The 14155-nt window shown below is 41.6% G+C and overlaps 1 protein-coding gene across 3 annotated transcripts; it reads left to right on the forward strand.

The window, feature by feature from the left end:
* The first annotated feature begins 570 nt into the window (after positions 1-570).
* Positions 571-12039, forward strand: LOC124282906. 3 transcript variants are annotated; one of them, XM_046718954.1, is made up of 4 exons: positions 571-732; positions 938-1028; positions 1580-1856; positions 11266-12039. In XM_046718954.1, exons 1-4 carry the CDS (start codon positions 726-728, stop codon positions 11284-11286), a joined length of 396 nt encoding a protein of 131 aa, XP_046574910.1. In that variant the 5' UTR covers positions 571-725; the 3' UTR covers positions 11287-12039. The 3 variants fall into 3 exon arrangements, with proteins under 3 accessions (XP_046574910.1, XP_046574909.1, XP_046574908.1); XM_046718953.1 differs by lacking the exon at positions 11266-12039 and having other exon boundaries at positions 1580-2288; XM_046718952.1 differs by lacking the exons at positions 571-732; positions 938-1028; positions 1580-1856 and adding exons at positions 7196-7332; positions 9362-9443.
* Positions 12040-14155: the final 2116 nt, after the last annotated feature.

The raw sequence follows: 14155 nt of genomic DNA on the forward strand, positions 1-14155 counted from the left end.
CTGTATTCTCATTGGCTGACAAGATGTCATTCTAAGGTTATGACCCAGCACCATAACTATTTACATAAGCAAAAACTAGGAAAATATACATTGTCCTGACGAGTATAATAACTTTTATAATTCCCCAGTTTTCAGGGAATAACTTATATGTGTCGCTTATATTATCTCTGCTCGACCAGGCTGTTACCCTGTGTGGAGTCTTGATACGTTATTAATGAGAACTAGGATCCTAATTGTTTTCAACAAAATAATTCCAGTGCAATTTTTGTAACAGATAATTTCTATTTTTCCCCGTCTGAAGCATAATAATTGTTTTTTAAAATCCCAGACACCCTGCAGTCACCCATTTGACACAAAAGGAACTGCACTCACATTTCAAATAAATCTTTTCTTAGGGACTGGTCATTTATTTGAAAGTAATTTCAATTACGATGTCCGAACGTGTAGTACGGGCACTCACCGACTATATCTAAATGATTTACGAATATTTATTGAATCTCGTTCTATTGTTTAACACACGGAAGGATTTAGGACATGAAACTCGTAGTTGGGGCGGGCTTGGAAGCGAATATTCATGTTAATACGATACACTCGCTTTCAACGCTTCCGTAACTTAACGTTTTCGTGTTAGTATGATGCATAGGTTTTATTTGGGGATGAGGGAGTGAAACAAATCCTGTCTCAATTCAATACGATGTCTTCTGACAGTACTACACAATGCAACAATGCCAGGTAGGTGCACCTTTATATACTTTTTAACCCATTGCCATGGCATTGTTGTAAAGTCATTCTGTCTCAAGAAGTCTGTCCTGGATAAAGTCTGTGTCTCAAGGGTTATTCTATCGACAGTCTCTGTGTCTCAAGACTATTCTACATAACGTCACTGTGTTTCAATGCTCTTCTGTGGATGACATTCCGCAACATCTTTCTGTTGCAGCAATGGATGTCACCGCCGTAGTTGGTGGATGCAGCACGGGCGTCGCCGTGATGTTGCTGGTTCTGCTTTTGGTTCTTATTGTCCTCTGCCGGTAAGAATGAGTGAGTGAGTGAGTTTAGGTATAACGTCTTTCTGAACAGGGCTTCATTTACATCATTGTCCTTTGTTAAAGCCTAAAGTGGTGCAACATACTGTTAGTGTATTGTCACCCAGAACACAGGGGCACTGAGCCCAAAGATCATTATCAAGGCACACGTGGGATTCAAATCCGGATCCTGCATCAGCTGAGGGAAGTAATGGTGTGATGAGGAAACCTATACCATTAGTTTTTGTCTTGGTTAAAACTGGTAAATGAACTTCTACGTTGGTTCTTTCGTTTGAAAAGTCCCACAACTTTTGAACTGCACAATCCAGTGATTAATATTAGGAGTAAATATTTAGACTTTCATTGGCATGATAACATATTAATCAACCAAAGTCTGACCGTCCGATCCACAAACTCGCCTCTTACGACCGGAATAGGTTTTGAGGACCAATTTTACCACCACGTAATTGTTGGTTTAAAGAAACGTGAACATAGCGATTCCTTTCAAAAGACGTACTTTTTAAAGACAAGTTATCCGGTTGATTTTTGTTTTTCAGCAACCGATGTAGATGTTGCACACGACGACAGAGACAAACAAAGGACATTGTCGAAGAACAGCCGGCGACAAGAGAAAGTGTCCATGAGTACATGGAACTGTTCAGCGGAGATCACTACGATCACGTCTATCTGCCACAACCTTGCCCTGAGGTTGGAACGGACGGCTATCTCACAGCTTCTCCATCTACTGGGTGTGGTCAATATACAATGCGTAGTGACAATCAATACCAAGAAAACGAAACAGACAACACAAAAGTTTCGACGCTCGAAAGGAAAGTATGTTTAGAAATCAAGGAACCCCAAACTGTAAATATTTACTTCTAGTTACTCTTGCTGTGGAACAATGCGGATGTTGGAAGTTCCTGTGCCAAGGTGTCACCATCGACAGTGATTTTATATGTTGTATATACATGTTTTCCAGCAATCATTGATGAAGATTGTGCCTGCAGTATGGGAGTTGTGTTTGAATGCTTGTCTTTCGGGAACATTACTTGTCTGCTAGGGGCGGTGGGGGTAGCCTAGTGGTTAAAGCGTTGGCTCCTCACGCTGAAGACGCGGGTTCGATTCCCCACATGGGTACAATGTGTGAAGCACGTTTCTGGTGTCCCCCGCCGTGATGTTGCTGGAATATTGCTCAAAGCGGCCTAAAACCAAACTAACTCACTCACTCACTGTCTGCTAAGAAGAAAAATAAAGGTTTAGTTATAATTTCACGTCCTTGGTATTTATAATAATGAAACGTGTTCATATTATCACACACGGCAACCGAGATAATGTGTTGGTGGAGTTGTAAATAGAGAATGCTAACAAAAACTGTGTGATGGTTGGAAGCCTAGTGGTTAAACCGTTCGCTTGTCTCGCCGATGAGTCGATTCCCCACATGGGTACAATAAGTGAAGCCCATGTCTGGTGTCCCCGCCGTGATATTGCTGGAATATTGCTAAAAGCGGCGTGAAACTATACACACTCACTTACTACAAAAGCTGAAAACATCTTTTTGATTTGCTATAATTTGAGGGGTGTTTGTGCGGGTTTCTATATGGTACTACAGGTTGGCTGTAACCCGTGAAGATCCGGGTTAGAATTGATCTTCAGTAACCCATGCATGTGGTAAGAGGCGACTAACGGGATCGGGTGGTCAGGCTCGCTGACTTGGTTGACACGTGTCATCGATGCTCATGTTGTTGATCACTGGATTGTCTAGTCCAGATTCGATTATTTACAGACTGCCGCCATATAAATGGAATATTACTGTGTGCGGCGTTAAACATAAACAAACAAACAAAAAAACAACAAAACAAAACAAAACAATCTTGGCGCAATCTTTCGTAAAGTCGAGATATACGTATAATACGGCGAAAGAAGAAACCTCAGGAAGTTCTTTGGTTGTATTAGCCTACAGTTATTCAGATTATATTGGTCATATATGAGTAATGTGTACATAAATAATATTTGTCATATCTTCTTCCTCGTTCCTCGTTTGTTCATCCCATATGAAGGTCATCCAAATGAAGGTCATAATAAGTATCCACACAATACTGCCTCTCAGGTTTTAAGCAAAACAATAAGTTACAGTTTGTAGAGTTATCATTTGGTGTGCATGTTTGAGCTTTCCCTCAGTTCTCATCTTTAAGCAGAAACCATTGCTACACTTTAACTAGGAGAGAACCCACATATCTTTTATACAATGAATGTATAGTTCTAGAAAATCGCATATGGTTGAAATGCAGATGTCTCTGTAGCTGGAACAATGTAAACCATAATACTTTTTCGCATCGGTAACTATGAAAGTAAACTGTAAAATAGAAAGTAAAAGATATAGTTATTCACAATGCTGTAACAGACTATGGACTTTTTAACCAAAAAACCCCAACAATTAGTCATCCTACTTTAACTATTTAAGTATGTCATTTCTGGCAAAATTAGCAATGTTCGATTCATATCTTTGTACAGAGTGGCGTAAATCCTTATTTGCCCACCTCCATCCTACCCTACCCTCCCGTCCAATTCCACAACTCCCTGCCCACGCCATGTACCGTTCCATACCCTATTCCATCCCACCACTACCTGGGCCACCCGATCCTACCCTCCATTGCTCCACTGATCTAATTATTACATTAGTGCCTAACGCGCACGAACAGTTATCCGGCAATTAAACAAACTTCCGCATCATGTGATAGCGCAACATGCCAAACTGAACGTCACTGACCTGTACCAAATTATACAACCTTTTGACTGGAATCAGGGAAGTAGTTTTATATATTTGAAACTTGAAAGGGGAAGTAGTTTATTTACTTGACACTGGAAATAGTTCATATGAAGTAAATTCACATTAATTAACTGTTGTGTTTAATGTGTGTATTCACCATGGCATGTGCTGCTATTATCAGCTTCCCAGATGTTACAAAACCCCAAGTGTACTATGTTATGTGTGACTGCAACAGACCATGCTTCCCCCCTTTACATGTGCTAAACAGTATCCAGCAGACCATGCTTCACTTCCTTTACATGTGCTAAACAGTATCCAACAGACCATGCTTCCCTCCTTTACATGTGCTAAACAGTATCCAGCAGACCATGCTTCCCTTCCTTTACATGTGCTAAACAGTATCCAGCAGACCATGCTTCCCTTCCTTTACATGTGCTAAACAGTATCCAACAGACCATGCTTCCCTTCCTTTACATGTGCTAAACAGTATCCAACAGACCATGCTTCCCTCCTTTACATGTGCTAAACAGTATCCAACAGACCATGCTTCCCTCCTTTACATGTGCTAAACAGTATCCAACAGACCATGCTTCCCTCCTTTACATGTGCTAAACAGTATCCAACAGACCATGCTTCCCTCCTTTACATGTGCTAAACAGTATCCAGCAGACCATGCTTCCCTCCTTTACATGTGCTAAACAGTATCCAACAGACCATGCTTCCCTCCTTTACATGTGCTAAACAGTATCCAACAGACCATGCTTCCCTGCTTTACACGTGATAAGCAGTATCCAATAGACCATGCTTCCTCCTTTACATGTGCTAAACAGTATCCAACAGACCATGCTTCCCTCCTTTACATGTGCTAAACAGTATCCAACAGACCATGCTTCCCTCCTTTACATGTGCTAAACAGTATCCAACAGACCATGCTTCCCTCCTTTACATGTGCTAAACAGTATCCAACAGACCATGCTTCCCTCCTTTACATGTGCTAAACAGTATCCAACAGACCATGCTTCCCCTCCTTTACATGTGCTAAACAGTATCCAACAGACCATGCTTCCCTCCTTTACATGTGCTAAACAGTATCCAACAGACCATGCTTCCCTCCTTTACATGTGCTAAACAGTATCCAACAGACCATGCTTCACTTACACTTTACACGTGATAAGCAGTATCCAACAGACCATGCGTCACTACTTTACACGTGATAAGCATTATCCAACAGACCACGCGTCACTACTTTACACGTGATATGCAGTATCCAACAGACCATGCTTAAACACCTTACACGTGATAAGCAGTATCCAACAGACCATGCGTCGCTACTTTACACGTGATATGCAGTATCACAAATAGACCATTCGTCACTACTTTACACGTGATATGCAGTATCCAACAGACCACGCTTCACTACTTTACACGTGATAAGCAGTATCCAACAGACCATGCTTCCCTACTTTACACGTGATATGCAGTATCCAACAGACCATGCGTCACTACTTTACACGTGATAAGCAGTATCCAACAGACCATGCGTCACTACTTTACACGTGATATGCAGTATCCAACAGACCATGCTTCCTACTTTACACGTGATATGCAGTATCCAACAGACCATGCGTCACTACTTTACACGTGATATGCAGTATCCAACAGACCATGCTTCCCTACTTTACACGTGATAAGCAGTATCCAACAGACCATGCTTCCACTACTTTACACGTTACAGGCAGTATCCAACAGACCACGCTTCCCTACTTTACACGTGATAAGCAGTATCCAACAGACCACGCTTCCCTACTTTACACGTGATAAGCAGTATCCAACAGACCACTTATCCTACTTTACACGTGATAAGCAGTATCCAACAGATCCCTCTTCCCTACTTTACACGTGATAAGCAGTATCCAACAGATCACTTATCCCTACTTTACACGTGTTACAGGCAGTATCAACACAGACCATGCTTGCACACTTTACACGTGATAAGCGGTATCCAACAGATCACTTATCACTACTTTACACGTGATAAGCAGTATCCAACAGATCCATGTTACAGGCGGTATCCCAGATCACTTCTACTTTACACGTGATAAGCAGTATCCAACAGATCACTTATCCCTACTTTACACGTTATAAGCAGTATCCAACAGATCACTTATCCCTACTTTACACGTGATAAGCAGTATCCAACAGACCACTTATCACTACTTTACACGTGATAAGCAGTATCCAACAGACCATGCTTACACACCTTACACGTGATAAGCATTATCCAACAGACCACGCGTCACTACTTTACACGTGATAAGCAGTATCAAACAGACCATGCTCACACACTTTACACGTGATAAGCAGTATCCAATAGACCATGCTTCCACATTTTGCACGTGATGGACTTTATTTGCCAAACTATGCTTCCACACTTTGCACGTGACGGACTTTACCTGACAAACTATGCTTTCTGACTCTACGCGTACTAACACACAAATACACATGGAGTTATTTAGCAGCTGTTTCATTATGTAACAGTGTTCCACGTATAATATATTGTACAAGTGAATTGTCAGCTAGGGACAGTGGTGTGCTGTGCTTAGACCTTTCATATACTTAGACTGAGCCCTACAGCCCTATGGCCTTTTCCACTATATTCTGACCTAGGGAGTTAGATAATCTTCTGAAGTGTTTTTTCTTTCTGGGTACAATGTGAAGCCCATTTCTGATGTAACCCCGCCGTGAAATTATTTGCTGGGATATTGCTAAAAGCGGCGTAAAACTACTCACTCACTCACTCACTATTTCTTTCTTATTTATATAAGGGGAGTAAACTCTTGTCTCGTATCGCACTTTACATCTCAAGCCACAAGACCAGCAGTTGGGTGTTGCCATTCTTACCTTGGTTACTCAGCTTTGAGGGGCGGTGGGGTAGTGGTTAAACCGTTCGCTCGTCACCCCAAAGACCTGGGTTCGATTCCCCACATGGGTACAATGTGTGAAGCCCCCGCCATGATATTGCTGGAATATTGCAAAAGGCGGCATAAAATTTCGTTCACTCAAGCTCAATTACTCAGCTTTGGAAACTTGACCATTGGAACTAGCAATGAGATGAATATCGCTGTAATCACTGTTTTTGAATTAAACTGCCTTGGAATTTGCAATGGCACTCCATTTTGTAGTATCACTGTGATGCCTTTATGGCGATTTGTGTTCATTGTAAACTTACTTCCAGAACATAATTGTGAATTACATCCTGTCTCTTTGTCTGTTTCGCAGCTAATTCTATTACGGGCTGATTTCCGGTTAAGGTTTAGTTTTCGCTTGGGATCGACACGTGCCGTTGGATAACAAATATTACCTGCTCCCCGTTATGAAACTCCAAAAGGATGTGAACTGTAGTACTATAACAACAGTTTCAAACTGAATTTCCTCCCATGATATAAAGGACCAAGGCGGTTTGTACTCGACACCGATTTTTTTTTACTGCAGGCAAAATGTCCAATAACACCACTGAAGCTAGCACTCCGGGTTCACCCACAGGTTAGTGGTACTATCTTTCCATTTGCCAGTCATATTATTGTCAAAAGAGATGCCTAGTTTTCTCGGGTGTTTGCATGTCTGAAATATCGTAAATCAGGAATATATAACAAATGTTTGTCTCTTGGCTGATAAACCACTATGTACTCAACATGAAACTAACCAAACAAAATACGGCAGTATGTCATTTATCGGCTGGAGGGACAGCCTGTGGTTAAAGCGTTCGCTCGTCACACCGAAGACCCGAGTTCGATTCCCCACATGGGTACAATATGAAGCATTAATCGTTCCCCAACGTTGAAACGTGCTGAAATTCTCTAAGCTGTGATGAATGTTTCTTGTTTGACACACTGGAAGCTGTTTTGATACGCTGAATGATATTATAATTTGCTGAATGCATCTGTGATATGTTGTAATACAGTGTTCAATGTTGCTATGCGATATTAAATGTTGTTTAAAGCGGGGGCGGTGGGGTAGCCTAGTGGTTCAAGCGTTGGCTCGTCACGCCGAAGACCCGGGTTCGATTCCCCACATGGGCACAATGTGTAAGCCCATTTCTGGTGTCCCCCGCCGTGATATTGCTGGAATATTGCTAAAAGCGGCGTAAAACTAAACTCAGTCAGTCAGTCAGTCAGTGTTTGAAGCGTGTAATGTTTGTATTGCAGTATTGAATGTTTAATGGCGTGCTAAATAGTTTGCCGCGTGAAATTTTATATCAAGTTATATGTTGTTATGTGTTGAATTATATTCTGTTATAATTCATTGAATATTACACTGTATGTTGCTTTGTATAAAACGTTGTTTTATTGCTGCGGATTATTCTATGCTGTGTTGAATGTTGATAGATTCTGTCTGTATGGTTGTATAGCTTGTCGAATGTTGTTATTTTGGTTCCAATGTTGTTATGCTGAGTTGAATGTTGTTACCCTATGTTGATTCAACTTGATTGTTGCTATGGTAATTCACAGAAAAACTGCTAACTTCCTTCTGTCATGTCGCTTCGTATTGCCCACATATATGTGGATGAGTGGTTGAGTGAGTATGGTTTTACGCCGCTTTTAGCAATATTCCAGCAATATCACGGCGGGGGACACCAGAAATGGGCTTCACACATTGTTCCCATGTAGGGAATCGAACCCGGTCCTTCAGCGTGACGAGCGGGAGCTTTAACCACTGGGTTACCCCATCGCCCTACGTGTAGATGAGGTTCGGTTTGATTGGCAACCCTAGGTTGATAATTAGATCCAGACTTACAACACTGTCCCAGTTTCAGACATTCTTCTCGACGTGAGCACGCAGTGAATATGAATCTACTAATGACATTAAATTAACCACGTGTATAAGGGCATGCAGGCGTGTCACCAGATGCCGCAAGAAGCCAAATGTGTTTGACGTTACCCACCTTGGTGATACCCAAGATATGGAGGTGCCAAACAGTTTTGACGTACTGGGCCTCACCTGGCCCCGATTTCTCGAAACAAACTTAAGTCTGAGTTTTGACTTAAGTTCGAGTTTTGACTCAAATAGAGAAAATGCATTTAGCAGAATGAACTGAAAATGATATTAAACTCAAACATACTAGACAATTTGAGTTTGGTGGATGGATTACTTAAGTTGTTTAGGCTTTTATATTTTATAAATGCAGTTGAGTTTAAAATTCAGCTGTTTCAAATTGTCAAACTCAGTTTGAAATTTGAGTAAAAACTTAAGTTTGTTTCGAGAAATCGGGGCCTGATCCCTGATCCGTGAACATCCGGGTTAGAATTGGCCTCCAGTAATCTATGCTAGGCGACTAACGGGATCGAGTGGTCAGATCTGCTCTCTTGTTTGACGCTTGTCATGGTATCCAAGTACATCGATGCTCATGACATTAAGCGTCAACTCAGTCAGTGAGGTTGACCACCCCATCCCGTTAGTAGCTTCTTACGGCAAACGCCGGCTGCTAAAGGCCAATTCTAACTCGGATCTTTGCTAGTTACCGAAAGACGGAATCAGTGATATTACCTCACATGTACATCTATCTATTTTTCAGATGCATACGTGATCGCCGGCTGCAGCTTTGGTTTACTGGTGTTGTTTGTAATTTTCCTCACACTTGTCTCCGCGCTCTGTAGGTAAGTCGTACTATATGTACATACAATCGAGGTCTGTCAGGGATTACTTCGTGAGCCGTGAAGATCCGGGTTAGAACTGATCTTCAGTAACTCATGCTTGTCGTAAGAGGTGACCAACGGGATCGTGTGGTCAGGCTCGCTGACAGGGCTAACACATGTCATCGTTTCTAAATTGCGTAGATCGATGTTCATGTTGCTGATCAGGGCCTCCTTTCACAAAGCACTAAGGTGATCGTAAGTCACAAAGGTAACCTTAGTGCAATGTTAAAGAATGGGAGTCAAGGTTAACCTTAGTAAAGGTCGCTTCGTGAAAGGAGCCCCTGGTCCAGACTCGATCATTTAGAGACAGCCTCCATAAAGCTAGAGTATTGCTTTGTGCGGCGCAAAACTAAACTCACTCACGATTACATCCTGAGTGGTTGTGACTTTATGTCACGGTGAGTGACACGCGAAATAGGATTGGTATGACAACAGTTTGGATCGTCCAGAGATTTCTTAAGAACATCGAAAGGGTTTGTCCGTTTTTTCACACAAAGACCCATGTGGGGGATCGAACCCGGGCTTTCGGGTTGTCGAGCGATTGCTTTGACCAAAAGTAAACCCGTTATCCCCTGGAGAGACGAAAGATTCATTTACAAGATAATAACATTTACGAATGAGTTAAGGCAACAAGATAATGTTCACCAGATGACTATGTAACAGACATCCACTACCTAATGGTATTTGCTAAAACGCATAGGCGGAGTCCGGAGACACGAGGTTCGACTACACTCTTTACCCGAACTAACACAATCAATGTTCAGTTTAAGGCACCATTTGAGAATACTCTCATTTCTCCTAACGCCTTTTCAAACTCTAAAGAAATTCTCTTTGTCTTTTATAAGAGCGAAAGAGTATGGTTTGTACCCCTTTAGCATTATCGCAGCCATACTGCGGCAGAGAAAGCTATACATGTTCTTCACACATTGTACCCATGCAGAGAACTGGAACTTTATTCAGTCTGATACAAGCGACACCTTTGCTCACAAGGCCATCTTACAGCTAATCAGGGGTAAGTGATTGGCAAGGTTAAACCAGTTGTCTTAGGGGCCGCAATGTTGCTACACGGAGCTGCGTCCCATTGGCACGCCAGAAACGTATCACTGTGGGTTCGAATCCCGGTTCGTCCCGGTAATAGTCCTAGTTTTGTCAGTACTGTACTCATGCTTGTGGGTTTCAGAAATAAATCATAACCGTCTAACACCAAAATCACTTTGGACTTTCATCTCCCATTCAGCTGATGCAACGTTATCACATGTGGTGGTGTGTGGTCCTGTGCAGAGAGCTCATAAAATAAGCAACGTTGGGTGCGGAGAGTCATTGGATGGGTGACCGTATTTGGCAGCTTGACTCCTGCGAGTTTCTTGGACTTCATATGTGATACATGTGGTCTCACGTTATGCAAGAATGTTTGTTCAAAATTGCCCCTGTTCACGCAGCAGAACATGGGTACCCGATGGGATAAGTCATGTGACTATATTATAACTTTCTAGCGCCTAACAGGCAACCTGGGTTATAATCTGTTAGCGGTTTGAGCATCCACACGTGTGGAAACAGGCGCCCTATAAATATGCATTATTATTATATTAACATTAACCGGAATACTGTCAAAAGTTCATCCAGGGGTCAATTAAGACGCCTACGAGTAACCAGTCTCATCCAGAAGGCCTAATCAGTTCAAACAGTTTCATCTTAAAGAATAGGATATCAATTGTAGATAATTTGAGCATCCTGATTTTCGTTTAATATTTAACCCCATAACACATTAACTATTTTCCCACAGGCTAGGCTGCGGCTGCAATAGTCGCCTCCCTCGCAAGGCTCCAGAGGTAGAAGACCAGCAGCTACCCACAGGACAAGTTCACGAATACTCAAAGCTGGGAGTCGGGCGACGTCGTCACAAGTATGACTACCCAACCGAGCCCATTGAAGGAATGTGTCGCCCTTACGCCGAAAATGACATTGCATTGAAGACCGATTTGAAATCTGCCTTCTCGGCTAGTCAGGGTATAATATGCAAAGTCTCCAGCAGAGATGACCTCAATGACGATGCTTTTACTGATGTTGATGACGATGAGGGCACTGAGACTGAAGTCATGAATCTAACCAAGGGCGTCAGTGTGAGAATTAAAGATGGACGATTTCACAAAATTGTTGACATTCAGTTTGAGTGACTTTTTCAAGACGGTTTGCAGGTTTGTGTTCATATGTTCTAACATTCGAGATGAAAACCTCGTTTACCCGAACTCTGTTGTATAATATTATTATTTCATTATATCATTATTACAGCTCCTTTGAAATCACGAATACGGGCGTCATGATGAAATGGCGGCCCAAGGGCTTGTGTACAGATCACATGTCGTAAATCGTAAATGTTATTAAGTGCCAGATGTGAAGTATAGTATATGTTTGAATTGGAAATATAGCTGAGGTTTCTTCCTATTATTAGTATATAATGTTTGTAAACATGATTTAGTTCCGAGTAGTAAATGTTCCGGTTCGGAATAAATGCCGTGAAATTGAGAATGGATGACACGAATAAAAATTCCGCACATACGGCAAATATTCCATCGAAAAGGAACAAATACCGTAGGCCTAACCTATTCCAGTGATTATTGAATGCAAAATGGACTCATCCAACTTGTCAATACCGAGATGTCTACTAACTTCAACTCGGTTACATGTTGACTGTAACCTGGCTACTGACTAACTTCAACTTGGTTAAATGTCGACTGACTAACTGTAACTTGGTTACATGTTCACTGTAATCTGGCTACAGACTAACTGTAACTTGGTTTCATGTTCACTAACCTGGCTACTGACTGACTGTAACTTGGTTACATATTGACTGTAACCTGGCTACCGACTAACTGTAACTTGGTTACATGTTGACTGTAATCTGGCTACTGACTGATTGTTAATTGGTTACATGTTGACTGTAACCTGGCTACTGACTGTTAATTGGTTACATGTTGACTGTAACCTGGCTACTGACTGACTGTAACTTGGTTACATGTTGACTGTAACCTGGCTACTGACTGACTGTAACTTGGTTACATGTTGACTGTAACCTGGCTACTGACTGACTGTAACTTGGTTACATGTTGACTGTTACCTGGCTACTGACTAACTTGGTAACATGTTGACTGTAACCTGGCTACTGACTAACTGTAACTTGGTTACATGTTGACTGTAATCTGGCTACTGACTGTTAATTGGTCACATAATGACTGTAACCTGGCTACTGACTGACTGTAACTTGGTTACATGTTGACTGTAGCCTGGCTACTGACTGTTAATTGGTTACATGTTGACTGTAACCTGGCTACTGACTGACTGATACATGTTGGTTACATGTAACCTGCTACTGACTGACTGCTACTGGATACATGTTGACTGTAACTTGACTAACTTACATGTTGACTGTAACCTGGCTACTGACTGACTGTAACTTGGTTACATATTGACTGTAACCTGACTACTGACTAACTTGGTAAAATGTTGACTGTAACCTGGCTACTGACTGACTGTAACTTGGTTACATGTTGACTGTAACCTGGCTAATGATTGTAACCTGATTAATAAAGGTAACTTGGTTACATAATAACTGAACTCTTTTTAACACAAGATTCATTTAGAATCATCAGTTCGGATTCTGGGGAATCTACAATGTATTTTCATAAAAAAAATAAAAGAACTTTCACACATGATAATTGCTTCTTAATAGCCACATGATTTGTTCCATATGAAACAAATACCGTAGGAAAATCTTCTTTTTTTTCTTTTCTGTTCCCCACGACCCAATTGTTAAGACCACCCGGACAAACAAAACCCTCTTTTAGACACTTTATGATGTGTGTGGAAGTTCCTCTTTACCCGGAATAAATTCTGTGTGTGCGGAACGAAATAATTGTTCCGCATGCACTATTACAGGAACAAATGTTGGAATGAAAAGTTCCAACGGAACTTTTACTAGGGGGGAACCAAATCTGTTTTACATGTTGGCTCTCCGGCTGTCTCGAACTACGGATACTGTGCATAAATGTAATTGAGTCTCCATAAAGCCTTTTGTCTCTGTTGACCATATGTTGAAGTCTTCATTACGTATGTGCACTTTCCAGAGGTCAGATCTCAAGGAAGCCGTCTTGGAGAACATATAGTTCTCTGAAATTAACATATATAAATATTAAAAAAAACCAAGTCCTGAGACCTGGTAATCTAGACATGCCACATATTCTAGGCTTGCATGGGCTGCATTGGGAAATACTTGTTTCAGGGTCTGTATGACAGACTAGAACTTGCACTCACCATACTTTATCCTGAGTGTATAGCTTCATGACACAACACCTCATCCTGAATATATAAACACTGTAGTGCAGGAAAATGAAGTTGGAAACGCAATGAAAACTGAAAAGTAAATATGTACTACGCCCATTTAGCAATATTCAAGCAATCACGGCAGGGGACTCCAGAAATGGACACATTTTGAGCCCATGAAGCTAATCGAACCTGGGTCTTCGCTCTAGCCACTACCCTTCACCGTCGCAACACAATCAGGAGAATCGGTTCGTGTGGTTGAACACTGTATCTCCGTTCTGTAGGCTCTTAGCTGGGCAAAGTCGGACTAAGGACGAGAAGCAAGATGATCGTCAGCGGATATGGCAGCTAATAAA

Source organism: Haliotis rubra, unplaced genomic scaffold, assembly GCF_003918875.1.
Source record: "Haliotis rubra isolate DU_JTF1 unplaced genomic scaffold, ASM391887v1 Scf306, whole genome shotgun sequence".
Lineage (NCBI taxonomy): Eukaryota > Metazoa > Mollusca > Gastropoda > Lepetellida > Haliotidae > Haliotis > Haliotis rubra.

Bases quoted from the DNA above. Each gene is read 5' to 3' on its own strand.
- LOC124282906 (XM_046718952.1), top strand. From the start codon at position 7,287: ATGTCCAATAACACCACTGAAGCTAGCACTCCGGGTTCACCCACAG. The intron at 7,333-9,361 runs GTTAGTGGTACT...TCTATTTTTCAG, and splicing joins CACTCCGGGTTCACCCACAG to ATGCATACGTGATCGCCGGC. The intron at 9,444-11,265 runs GTAAGTCGTACT...ATTTTCCCACAG, and splicing joins CTTGTCTCCGCGCTCTGTAG to GCTAGGCTGCGGCTGCAATA.